This window comes from Rosa rugosa, chromosome 6 (assembly GCF_958449725.1).
Source record: "Rosa rugosa chromosome 6, drRosRugo1.1, whole genome shotgun sequence".
Classification (NCBI taxonomy): Eukaryota; Viridiplantae; Streptophyta; class Magnoliopsida; order Rosales; family Rosaceae; genus Rosa; species Rosa rugosa.
The window spans coordinates 44,004,485-44,017,005 of NC_084825.1; the positions used below are offsets into that span (position 1 = coordinate 44,004,485).

The following is a 12,521-nucleotide window of genomic DNA, read 5'->3' on the forward strand; positions in this document are numbered from 1 at the left end:
GAATATTTACTTCTCTTACGATGAAGCATAATTGTAAGAATTGATAAAAAATAAAAACCAAAACAAAAAGTCGTAGAAAAGATCGAGACTTACGAAACCTTAAAAAACTACCTACCCACAATGGGTAGGGAGGCCCCTATAACCTTAGGGGCTCAGGCTCCAGCTTTAGAGTTTGGAGGATCTCTTTTGGTATTTGTTACCCACGATGGCTAAAGTGAGGTTGCATAATCTGAACAAAGTGATTTGCTAGTTGCTACCTACCCATAGTGAGTAGGGTAGCCTTAACCTTCGCTCAATTGGTTATAAACATTTGCAGAATTTACTGTTTTTTCCATGTATAACTGTTATAATCCTTTTAAGAGTAGGACATATAGGTATGAACCCCAAATCTTCTAGGTGAATGCACATAAGCTTGTCTATTCACCGTGTCTGAAGCTTTTATGTTTTATTCCTTTTTGTGGTTCAAAACTCATCAAAAGCTTAAGTTGCAAAAAAGTATGAATCAGCTGCATTCATCCTTAGATCACAGTCCCAACCACTGCAGATCATTATGTCTTCTTAGTGTAGATGTTACCCTCTTTGTCTTCATATTCTTCAAGGTTGGGGCACCACCTTTTCACCCTCCCCATGCTTGTATCCTCTTCAACAGTTTTGTCCTTCCTCAATTGATGTAGCCTTCGTAAAAATATCGCTCGAAAGCTCTACGCCGCCCCCAACCCATTGGCAATTTGAGTGGATTACAAATCCGATGCTCATTGCCATCACTTTCAGCATCTAACAGCGCGACGTTCCTCAATCCCTTCAAATGTCAAAGAATGTTGTCTTTTGTTTGTTCCATAGCCTCATTCCAGCAAATCACTCGTGGAGTATAATTGATTGGCTTCATCCCATCTCACAATTGAATAACATACAATAAGAGTTTCCGATCTGGGCACAAGTATCATGTACAACCACACAGTACTGATGGTACAGAATATTAGAGTGAAGAAACGCAATAATTCTCACTGTATGAACCAAGTACTGACAATTTTTTATTAGAAAATCAACCTGGAAGAGACCCTCATTAGAGGTAACTAAGAACTGTACGTTTAGAAAAGTGTCATACAAACAGATTGATGAAGATTATACAACTATGTAAACCATACTACCATATTTTCTGTACTCTTCCCCTGAACTCTAGTACTACTTAATGAACAGTCAAACAATGAATGGATAAAATTGGTTGTCTTTGACAAATTAAAGACGAGGAAATCAAAACTATTGCACCCTGGACCGGCATACACAGAAAGTAACATCTACCGAACTAATACCACATGATGGTATTACTATTGGGGCAGCGAATATCTATAGGGATATCAACACAACTTGCACCGTTCTACACTTTATCTTGTACTTCAATGCCATTTGTCTCTTTAAGTTCTGCATTTGTCTCTTTGCATTCTGCGGTAGGACTTTGTCCTTCACTGATATGCTTGCCGTCATTCGCCTCTTTAAGTTCTGCATTTGTTTCTTTCCTTTCTGTGGTAGGACTCTGTCCCTCACTGGAAGCAGTTTTTCCCTGGTACATTCAATAGGAATTGATAATAATAGCACAAGATCAAGAAGAACTTATAAGTTTCCTTAAAAAAAAAACATTCTAGCATGATATCATCCATGGTGCAAGGATACACTTGAAAAGAACTTCAGATAAATAAACTAAATAATCAAAAGCAAAACTAATGGAAATGCTGTTATCATCACCGGCACAATTTCTCCCGTGTTATAATGGTTAGTGCATTCAACTAGCATAATGCATTGAATTGGGTTTCAAATAATAGACTCAGCAACTGAATATCAGTGACAGTGGAACCTTATGCCTTGGTTACTACTTACTATATGAACAGAGTTCAGATGCTTGACAGATTCATTGTTTTCTACTGTACCAAAGAATAACTATTGTTCCGGGCCTCATAGCCAAGTGGTACTTCTCTCCCATAAGTTCAACTCCTACCAAAGTAGGCAGCTGAATCCCAGGCAAAAAGGCCACTGGTCTTAGTCAAAATGTCCCATCCACCCCATTCTTAATCTGCTCTACACAAAATCAGTTCAAAAGTCTACATGAACTAACCTCACTGCGATTGCGCCAACCAAGTCCAAATGGTCGAGATAGCAAACTAATCTTTCTTGCAGGGAACTCTTGTGTGGGCTCTTGATTGCTTCTGGGTGAAGAATCTAAAGATAAAGATCTGCAAAACAACTTTGTGTTTCAATTCCACTTTACCAATTTCATCTATTGAGAAACGAAACATATGTAAATCTAATTTCAATCCTTGATATGCTATGACTTTATTCTTTGCATATGATTTTTCACATGAGCACGCTTTACATATCTATCAGGATCCCAACATTTTCTCTTAGGTGTAAAGGAATTTCTTCTATTGAAAGACAGAAACTCTTTGAAAAAAAAAAAAAAAAAAGAGACAATTTAGAAATGTAAAATAGAGATTTAGTATGGATGAAGATAGAGGAGAAACTTAAAACTCATATAACTCACCAACGACTACGCAACGACTAAATTAAGGTAGACATGTAAGAAAACCAAGAGCAACAACAGGTCATAGATTAACTTTCAAAAATGACTAAATAAGAAGCTCGCAGGGGTACCGTGGAGAAGGTTGTGTTTTCTGTTGACCAGTTTGGTACTGTAAAGTAGCCTCTAACATTGATTCTGCCATAACAACTCTCTTCTCCATTTCCGCGAGGGAAGCAGTGGCCTCTTCATACTTTTCCTGCAAAGACAGAACATATAAAAATAAATAAACTGTATATCATCACCAGATAATGGTATCATCTGCAGTCAGAAAAAGTTTGATAGAAGTACATGCTCTAAATATACACCTATTTCAAACTCTCCAGACAGCACAAAGTAATTTCAATTTTGAGCAATAGCTAGTTCTATTAAGTTGGCAGCACAGAATTGTATATTGAGCAGAAAACACTCAAATTTTGAATAGACAATTAGTGCCAATACCATATAGTCGTATACAACTAAAGACATCAAGCCCCATGGAAAAGACTATGACGGAAAGGAAAAGGGGGAAAAAAATTGCAAGCAATTTAGCAAACAAATCCTATAAGGGGTATCCCACATAAGATTTACTCATCAATACATGTCCAAACATAATTCAGAGGTACGGTTATATATGCAACCTGAAGCACTTGAGCAGCATATCTCTGTGCTGCTGCATCTTGCTCAGAAAATCTCCGCGCATCTTCAGTTAATCTCTGCTCTTGCTCTACTCGCATCAACACCTATGAGATGGAAAATGACCTTGTAAGTAGTAAGTACTAAAGCAATTAAAGGAAATAAAAATAAACTTCCAAATACAGAGGAAAAGGAAATGAAAACCTGGAGCATGACACTCTCCTGTTCCTGCTTATCAGAAAGGGCTCGGCGAAGATCGGCGACCTCTTGCTCTAATTGCTCAACCTGACATAGTGACATAGTGAATGAGTAACTGCCTCTGACTAAACTGTACTTACTAGTAAACTTTCGAGTACAGATGCAAGAACACAAGAACTTTGCATGAGCATTTATCTTAAAAAATATTTAGATGCAGTAAGCCCGAAACTAACTGGTTTCAGTACATAGCAGCTACTCATTTGTTTGTCAGAATCTGTTTTATTGCTAAAATATTGTGTAGAAAAGTTTACAAATTTTCAGCAAACTGTAATAACAATACAAGCTATAAATGAACGAAAGTTGTTTCCAGCATGGTCTCTTTACATCCACAAAGAAACTGCAAAACATCTGTAATTCTGAGATCAAATCTACCAAAAGAAACAAAAGATAATAAGGAAAAGCAAGGTGCAATGGCCGCAATGAGAGCCTATCAGCAAGAAAATTATGATCTACTAACTATCACTTCCTTTACTTTCCTCACAATCACACACTGTTAACCTAAAATCTACAACTACAACAAAAATAATCTAATAAGAGAACACTGAAAAATGAAAAGCTATTTAGAATAAGCCAATAAAGACCCCCCTCAATCAATGAATATCCATGTAAAAAGGGAACATGTATAAAAGAAACTGCAACATGTAAAAGTTTTCTGGATCTAATACCCTAGCATGCAATTGCCGACGATTATCCTGCTTAACCATCTCCATCAATGCTGTCTCCAGCTCCTCAGCCCTGAAAAATGGTTAGGACCAAGAATGTCAATGTCACTAAACATATTCCATACATTCATCTATGTAAGTATAGATTTTATAAGCTTAAAACCATAAGACGAGAGAAAATATTAACCTGAGTTCAGCAGATCTTTTATCCTCCAGCAGCTTGCATAATTCAACCTTCAACCACACCACCTGCAGGTAGAACCCTATATCAATCTCATAGTGGATTCTCAGTAGCATACTTTAATTCAAAATCTCCTCGCATTTACAATTATTAAACCTTGTATACTCTATCTATGTCATAAACCATGGTTTCGGGACTTCTTGATGTACAAGTGAACACTGTGGGGATAGAATGTCAGAACATTGTTAAAATCATTCTCCCAATGGTACAATTGATACCAATTTCTGGAGAAAAGGACAATTTTCCTTCGACATTATTCACAAATAGAATATAGACCAAAAATCTTACTCATTTCCCAACTCTAAGCTTAAATATAATCTCAATGTCTATACCCAGCCCAAATAACTGTGCATACTGTACTAGTTGTATAAAAAAAAAAAAAAATAAAGAATAAAAAAAAAACAATCTCTATCAGTCACACAGATGATATAACAGAAGTGGATAAGAGGTTCCATGCGCGTATCTTTTTCTTTCCAAAATGCAAAATAATTGGCAATCCATGGACAGGTGTACATTGATGAATATGTGTGTGTGTGTGTGTCAAAACAGAGATCTAATCTATGCACTGAGTAAATGACTGAAACAAAATGCATTTATTTCAAGAGTCCAACCTGCTCTTGAAGATCTGGAACAGAATCCAACTCCCCATCCCCAGTCAAGCTAATAAGAATTTCATCTGCATTAGTGGACCCAGACTCTGAACGTGATAAATCACCATTTCTTTCTGCTTTCTTCGTTTCTATTATCATTGATTTAGGATCTTGCTTAAAATTGTATAGCTTAGAAGCTAGACCCTGAGAATCCTTCCAAGCCCGAAGTCCCTTTGATCTTTCCTCAATAGCATTAATTACAGCAGGCCGATGTTTATTTCTCAACTCTTGTAATCTAGTTTCATTTACATTTTGGTAACCCATGCAAGCTGTCAATACTAGTTGACTGCTATCAAATGTGGAGCCAGCCAGCGATTGCAGCAGAGTGACTGCATCTCCAGCATCCTTGGTAGTAACCAGTGCAGGGCCTACAAGTAACTGAGCTAAATTAAGTTTCATAAACCAGAGGTGCTTACAGCCAACATGATACGACATTCATGTCCAAGTATCAACATTATATGTCTATTTTATTCTTTTTCTTGGATAGAATAAAAAATAAAAACATTTTTTGTTACCCAGTACCATATAACTCCATCAAAGCAAGTGCGGTCCTAAATAGCATCACGCGGTTCCCCTCAAAAAGAAGCACATCCCAGACTCGTAGAACTGTAAGTGAATAATAAACCATCAAAATTTAGGTAAGCTTTGATTTAGTACCTCTGCAATGTGTTTATATTACTGAATATAAAACCTGACCACTTTCCCATGGCAGCATATTCATGAAAATGGAAAGGAACCATGGTCCAGTCACCCATGCCACTTGCACTCCCAGGTAATCCAGATGATTGACTGCATTATGAATAAAGGTGACATGTGACCATCCAACCAAAAAATATGTATAAAAAGAAGCATATACTGTTTGAATAGTAACGATATACAAACCTAATTTAGGAAATCTCTCATGCACCAACTCCTCAAAAACAAGTTGATCCACCTGTAAATAATAACAATATGGATTTAAACAGTGGTTTCCTTACTTTTGTTAATGTTTCTCATTAGAGGAGAAAGACCAAATGTACACAAAATGAGTAAGGTGAAACACAGAAAAGATTACCTGAGATTCTATCATTTCCTCAGAGTAATAGCCCTCAAAATAATCATCTAGGATTCCCATCAAAGCCCTGAAAGAGTTTACCAACTTTGTAAATACACGTAGAAAAAATATGTGAACTATTATGCTAATAAGTTTTATCTAAATTAAACTTCTATTTCTCCAGGAAATTGTTACTCCTTGCATAAAAGATAAATAAAATATATATCACTAAAATGAAATAAAATCAGTACCGTGTTTTTTTCTTTATAAGTATGACTCAGAAAGTAAGTTGATTAGCGATAAAAAAAAAATTTGAAAAGAAACTACGAAAAAAGTCAAGAAGTTGGAGAGTATTCTTTACTGGAAGACAATAAATTGATCAAGCTTCTCATCTTACCAAAAAGCATTTTCTTCGGGCATGAGAAGTAGTAGCAAGCCAGCAAAGAAATTCATGGCCTGCATGTAGATTAAAGCAGAAGTGCTTTAAAGTCAAAGACAAGTGAAAAAATGTAGGACATAATTGATAACATTTATCATATGGTATATCAAAAATAAAACAAATTAGAAAAGTATCACACTTAATACAATACAATATCTCAAAAACAATTCCAAAAAGGGTCATGTTACAACTCCACTCTGATTACCTGACAGTACCCAACAGAAGGATTGTGTCGCGCATATGCGGTAAGCAACCGCCTCAAAGCATTTCTACCATCCACATCTAGAGCAGGGTGACCTGGAAATGTACGAGGTAGATCCTGCAGTTCAAATCATTGTCAATAAGTTAAGCACTTGGATAGATGAATAATTTCAAATAAAATAGCACAGACAGAGTAAAGAAGTGAATAACCTTCTCAATCTGTCCTTTCCACTTTTCGGGTACATATGCAGAATCAGTTGTTGACAACTTGCTATTTATGTCTGAGTCCAAGCTCTGTTGTTCCACATCACTGCCAGCTTTAGTTTCAGAAGCTAGCAGATCCTGGTAATAATTATCAACATGCCGCACCTTCACACCCACAAATGCTTGCCAAAGCTGAAAGATTGAACTGAAGCAGTTATAGAACTTGCTAATTACAGTGATATTCATGAAATATAGAAACAAATAAGCAGAAGCAAATTGAGAACATAAATGCACCTCTCCCCTCAGAGCCATGGGTACTCCCCCACGAACAAGAACCTCCAACTCTTGTTTCCAAGGAGATAAGGATTCTGAAGGGACTACGTCAGAAGCAGCACCTGTTGCAGAGGCATTTATACTGTCACTTGAAGGGGCATCTTGGTCTGACCTCTCCATGTCGTAGAACTCGTCCTCAGAGTCCTCCTCAGATGCTCCTTTTGGGGGTCTAAACTCTTCAATAGGATGAACCGGCTTTCCATTTCTCGTGTCCTGCTCTGTCTTTGATAAATTGCTCTTCTTCTTTACACGAATACTCATCATTTCTTCAATTTCGTGAAGGGATGATCTAATCTCATTCCATATTTGGATCCCATGAGCTTTTGTCTCCTTCGCTGCCAGTTCCTCCATTTCGCTATCATTTTTTATTGGAGAATTCGAACCCGGCTTCTGGTCACCTAAAACATCGCCATCAACACCCTTCTCTGAACTGGAATCTAGTTCTTGCTCTGACCTCTCAGCTTGCAAGGCCTTGTTATCTTCTGCATTAGATGATCCATTTACGGGCAATCTTGCAGACTCTGCTTGCCGTTGCAAAAAAGAGGTCCACCTTTCTGATCTTTCTTCCTCTTCTTCCTGAAAGCACAAGTATCTTACATAATCAAGTACAATATGTGAAGAGGAAAACACCAGTTCTTTTACTATACATCATAAAAGTAGAGATTCTGTTCTGCGTTCGTTCTTTACACATTTCTCATACAAACCCGAAACGTCAACTGGAAAGTGGAAATTAAGATAGAGTAAAACCTTGTAGATATTGGCATATTCTCGGTAGCGTTGCACATGCTGAGGTCTCACCGCAAATCCATAAGCATCCCTGTCAAAACACCAATGCCGGTTCATTCAAAATTTCCAATAAATAAGCACAGTAAAATCCACCCACCTATTGCTTCTTCTTAAATATCAATAACACTTGCCTCATTAAATAAGATCACACAGTGCATTCCCAATCATATCCCCAATTATAAAGATCATCTCACCAAAAACCATAAATAAACAAAACTCCGAGCACCGCCGGGCTCCGATTACCTGCAATCGGCATATTCTACTTCCCATAGAGCTCGGCATTGCCTCAATGCACATTCAAAAGCAAACGAAAACACAAATCCTACCAAAACTACACACTAAACTAAATCCAGTCAATCAGGATCTTAAACTCCTTATCACACAATCGACTCATCTCAATCCCAATCCACACTAAACGACACCGCATTAAGGCACACTCAATACCAAACGAACAGCTCCGATCTCAAACACTAACTCAGCTTCAGCCAAATCACTATGACCGAAGCATATAGCTAGGAATTCCAAAACCTACGCGTGGACGAAAGGGAGAGTAGTGGCACAGAAAAAACCGTACCTCTTGTTCTCGTAGGCGACACTGAGCGGATTAAGCGTGGCCTTGGCGGCGGCGGCGGCGACGGAGGAGGATTTCATTCCGGATCGGCGGAGATGTAGGACTTTTCAGTTGGCGACGACGAAGATCTTCGTCTCCTCCTCCTTCTTCTTCTTCGCCTTGATTTTCTCGGCGACTGAAACTTGGACTGAGACTAAGACCAGAGAGAGAGAGAGAGAGAGAGAGAGAGAAATCGATGAGATTGGTTTTGGCTTTGAGGGAGTCGAAGAGTCAGAGGAGAAGAGAAGAGGGAGAGACTAGGCACATGCAGAGGAGAGGAGAGCGAGATTGGCGTCACATTATTATTACATGTGCAGCCCCCATGGATTTGGACACGGACTTCGAGACCGAGGAGACACAGGTTTATTTCTCCATGCTTAAGTTATTATTGTTTCTATGACCAAACCAAACAAAAAAAAAGTTTTTATTGTTTAGAAGAAGTTTTTGGGTAATATTGACTGGACCTGAAAGGAAAATAAAATTGGGAAATGGGGTTGTTGGGGAAAATCGGATCTTGGATGGGGTCAGATATGTGTAGAATGCTCATTTATGATTCCCATCTGGCTTCCGATCATGCCATTTTGGATGTGTTTGGTCCAAATCACAAGATCAACAGTAATTTTATACGGTTGTAATCATAAGCGTTTATTTTATAAATTACTATAAAAATTATTTTGTACGATACTAGTTTGAAAATCATTGAGTTTTTTTTTATGGTAAATTTATAAAGATATTACTCACTACCCACAACATGATCGGATCCCTAAAGAAATAGGAAAACCTAGTTACATTTTAAAGTAAACGTATGAATAATTATTTCTTAAAATATTTTTCTTTGTTTTCATATGTCTTAAATTTTTTTTTCTTTTTTTGGCATACTCATTTGTAAGTGAGACTTCTGCATCAAAATTAAACTTTGCAAAAAAGTAAAAAGACATTTAGAAGGATACTCGACAATCACCTCAAAAAGCATTGGTATGGAAGTCAAGTATTTAAAGGCTCGAAGTGGACTAACCATATTTTACAAATTGTGTTATTTCTCTACCAAAACTATTTGAGACCACTACATGAATAATGAGAAAATATAAACAATCTAAATAAACATCCAATTGCCTAGATAATCAAGTGCCGATATGATCAATTAAAAAGAAAACGACAGTCATGAAATTTATTTCTTTATAAAATTTTTTTTTTTTTTTGACTTTTCTTTATAAAGTTTGCATAGACTAATATGTGCAAGTTACTAAATAAGAGATACTGGAATTCCTATCTAGTCAAATTTTCTGAAAAAATAGGAAAGATTTCTACATATGGAATATGTAAATTCAAGGTATTATGGGCCGATGGCATTTTCTAAATATTCAAAATTAACCATAAAATAAGGGGACTTATCCACAATTCCTCATTTGGCAAACATGAAATGAATGAGTAAAGCCACAAAGGCAAAATATGGAGGCCCACCGCCCACGGTTATCATTTTCATACCGTATCGTATCCATATGCAAAGCTCACCTTTTGTTGCAAAGACGTGGTTACTTTCAACACCAATGTTATAATAATCTACCTACGTACCAGTTCTTCATGCGGATAAAACCAGCTTCATACAAAATAATAAACTCAGAATATGAATTTAAATTTTTTCAAAAACTATTATCAAGATTTTTGTTATTGAAATTACTGATTACGACGCAATCAAAATTTTAAACTTTGACTCAAACTAGTTTACTACTATTTAATGGAGTTGGTCTGGTAAAAACATGGTAGGCTGCAAATGGAGCGGACGCAATAGGACATACATTAGGGAAGGGCCATATCCAAGTTACTCTCGACCACTATTTTATATATATAAAAAATAGCTTACTCGGCTACTATTTTATGTAAAAAAAAAAAGTTTACTACGGCACAAAGCCGATTTTTTTTTTTTTTAATCAAAATGATACTTCATTCATGATTCATGATGAACTGGATACAATGATTTTAGGATCAAACACTTCGAGCATTTGACCCAACTAGACTTCACACTGTAAATCCATACTAACAGACTGATGAAGCCATGCTGGCCCCGACTCTAAACAAAGTAAAGATTGACTAAGTTTCAAAGCATCTTTTGCTAAACGATAGACAACTTTATTGTCATCTCGTCTCAAAACATGGCTACTACAACTAGAAAAAGACTGAATTAAAGACTTGACTTCATCAATTACGTGGCCTTCCAAACGAAGCCGATCTTTATCGACTTTTCTGAAAGCCTAATTATTTACTTTTAGTCATAAAATTGCAGGAGTTGTTAAGCTTTTATTGAAATCATGAGTGCCTTAACACACAAGGTGACGGTAATTATATGAACTTTCTGGTTTTGACTCGATTTAAATAGTGCGGCCTGTCGGCGGAGTGCATTTGATGTCCCCATATTTGAGTGTAAAGGCCCTTTTTCGTAAATGCCAAATGACACGGGCACAGGTTTCAGGTCTTGAAAATGAAAAGCTTGTGTCGGTACAAGATAACAATACACAGGATCTGGCAATAATACTAATGTGAGGCCAAAGCTTTTGATTTTGCAAATTAATATTGCTTAGGAATTCGGTTTTCATTTTCTGAGGACGAGGAGAACCTTCTACTTGCTTTGAAGTTACACCTGTGATCTGCCTTTTGGATTTGCAGAAGCAAATGTTAACTGGGTTTAAGGCTTAAGATAAGGATTTGTGTCTTTGGGTGAGGTGTGATATAATGTGGCTGGCATACATTTTTCAACTCCAAGATATGATAGAATTAAGATATTAATTGTTCCTCGTTGTGTTGTCTTGATATAGAGAGAGTATTGGGTCATGAAATCGAAACTTGATGCTTAAGGTATACACGCATGTAATGTGAAATGATCGAAAATAGTCTTATGATTTTAGAAGTTGTATAATATATATTTTTTGTAAGACGGAGAAATAAGACTAATAGTAGTTTGCTTTTATATTCGGTTACTCAAATATTTCTATTGCGTTTAATAGTCTAATTCTCGAAGTGCATGCATTTTGACTCCTTATTGTATTAGCAACCATAAAAATTCTGTTTCAGAGCTTCAATCCTAACAGGCTATTTGCACCTCATTAAGGCTCTTTATACGAACCAAATCACTTCGGAATGACAAGTATCTCAGGCTTTAGCTTACATCAAACAAATGGTTGTCTCTTTAGCCCTTTCCGTGTAATTGGCAATGGATGAGCATAAAAACCAACCAAGCCACTGACCGCGTGGTGTCATTGGCTTTTAGGAGGATTTGCCCACCAAATTGGGCAGCCTTCCCACCTTCCTCCTTATGCACCAAAATGTATTATCCGTATAATTTAGGGATTTTTTTTTCCCAACATTTTTCTTTGTATTTCTCTAATTAAGTTTCCAACATTTTTTTTTTTCTGAGAATGAAGTTTCCAACATTGATAAAAGAAAACAATATAGAGATTCCTGATATCATTTCGGGACATACTCTAGATGCTTATTGTAATCAGGGGTTTAGGCTTAATGTCCCCCACATGTATTCTACAGTTTCATTAATTAAGGCGTGAGGGCAGCCGCACCAGCCCTTTATTCAAAAAAAAAAAAAAAAAAAAAAAACAATATAAAAGCAATTCCAACAATAAAATTGATTTTCGTCTCCTAAATTGCCTAAAACTCATATATAGCTAGTCTACTTAAATTGTCTAAAACTTATATATAGCTAGTTTATTTGAGATGTCCTAAGCAATCAATATGAACATAACGCGATTATAACCCGTTTAAGCCCACAAGAAGTCAATCTAGTCACTAACTTAAGGGGGTATTGAGTTCGACTCTTATAACACCAAGAGTGTGTTTGGATGAGGGAAAAAATGATGGAATTTAATTGAAAGTGAGGGTTTCATAATTCCTAAAAGTCAATTCCCTCGTTTGGC

The 12,521-nt window shown here is 36.7% G+C and overlaps 1 protein-coding gene across 2 annotated transcripts; it reads right to left on the reverse strand.

Moving 5' to 3' along the window:
* Positions 1 to 1,009: 1,009 nt before the first annotated feature.
* On the reverse strand, positions 1,010 to 8,979 carry LOC133714380 (uncharacterized). 2 transcript variants are annotated; one of them, XM_062140483.1, is made up of 18 exons: positions 8,566 to 8,978; positions 7,953 to 8,022; positions 7,167 to 7,781; positions 6,879 to 7,064; positions 6,673 to 6,786; positions 6,426 to 6,484; positions 6,050 to 6,116; positions 5,878 to 5,929; positions 5,692 to 5,784; positions 5,518 to 5,601; positions 4,957 to 5,363; positions 4,292 to 4,353; positions 4,108 to 4,177; positions 3,389 to 3,469; positions 3,190 to 3,291; positions 2,644 to 2,768; positions 2,108 to 2,225; positions 1,010 to 1,558 (listed from the first exon to the last, which is right to left on the reverse strand). In XM_062140483.1, exons 1-18 carry the CDS (start codon positions 8,640 to 8,642, stop codon positions 1,376 to 1,378), a joined length of 2,565 nt encoding a protein of 854 aa, XP_061996467.1. In that variant the 5' UTR covers positions 8,643 to 8,978; the 3' UTR covers positions 1,010 to 1,375. The 2 variants fall into 2 exon arrangements, with proteins under 2 accessions (XP_061996467.1, XP_061996466.1); XM_062140482.1 differs by having other exon boundaries at positions 5,692 to 5,929; positions 8,566 to 8,979.
* Between the last annotated feature and the right edge of the window lie 3,542 nt (positions 8,980 to 12,521).

What these genes read in the sequence shown, in the direction of transcription:
- LOC133714380 (XM_062140482.1), bottom strand. Translation starts at nt 8,642, where the DNA reads ATGAAATCCTCCTCCGTCGCCGCCGCCGCCGCCAAGGCCACGCTTAAT. An exon ending in TATGCTGCCATGGGAAAGTG is followed by an intron (nt 5,602 to 5,691) that starts GTCAGGTTTTAT and finishes ATTCACTTACAG; the next exon opens with TTCTACGAGTCTGGGATGTG. An exon ending in AGGAGAGTGTCATGCTCCAG is followed by an intron (nt 3,292 to 3,388) that starts GTTTTCATTTCC and finishes TCCATCTCATAG; the next exon opens with GTGTTGATGCGAGTAGAGCA.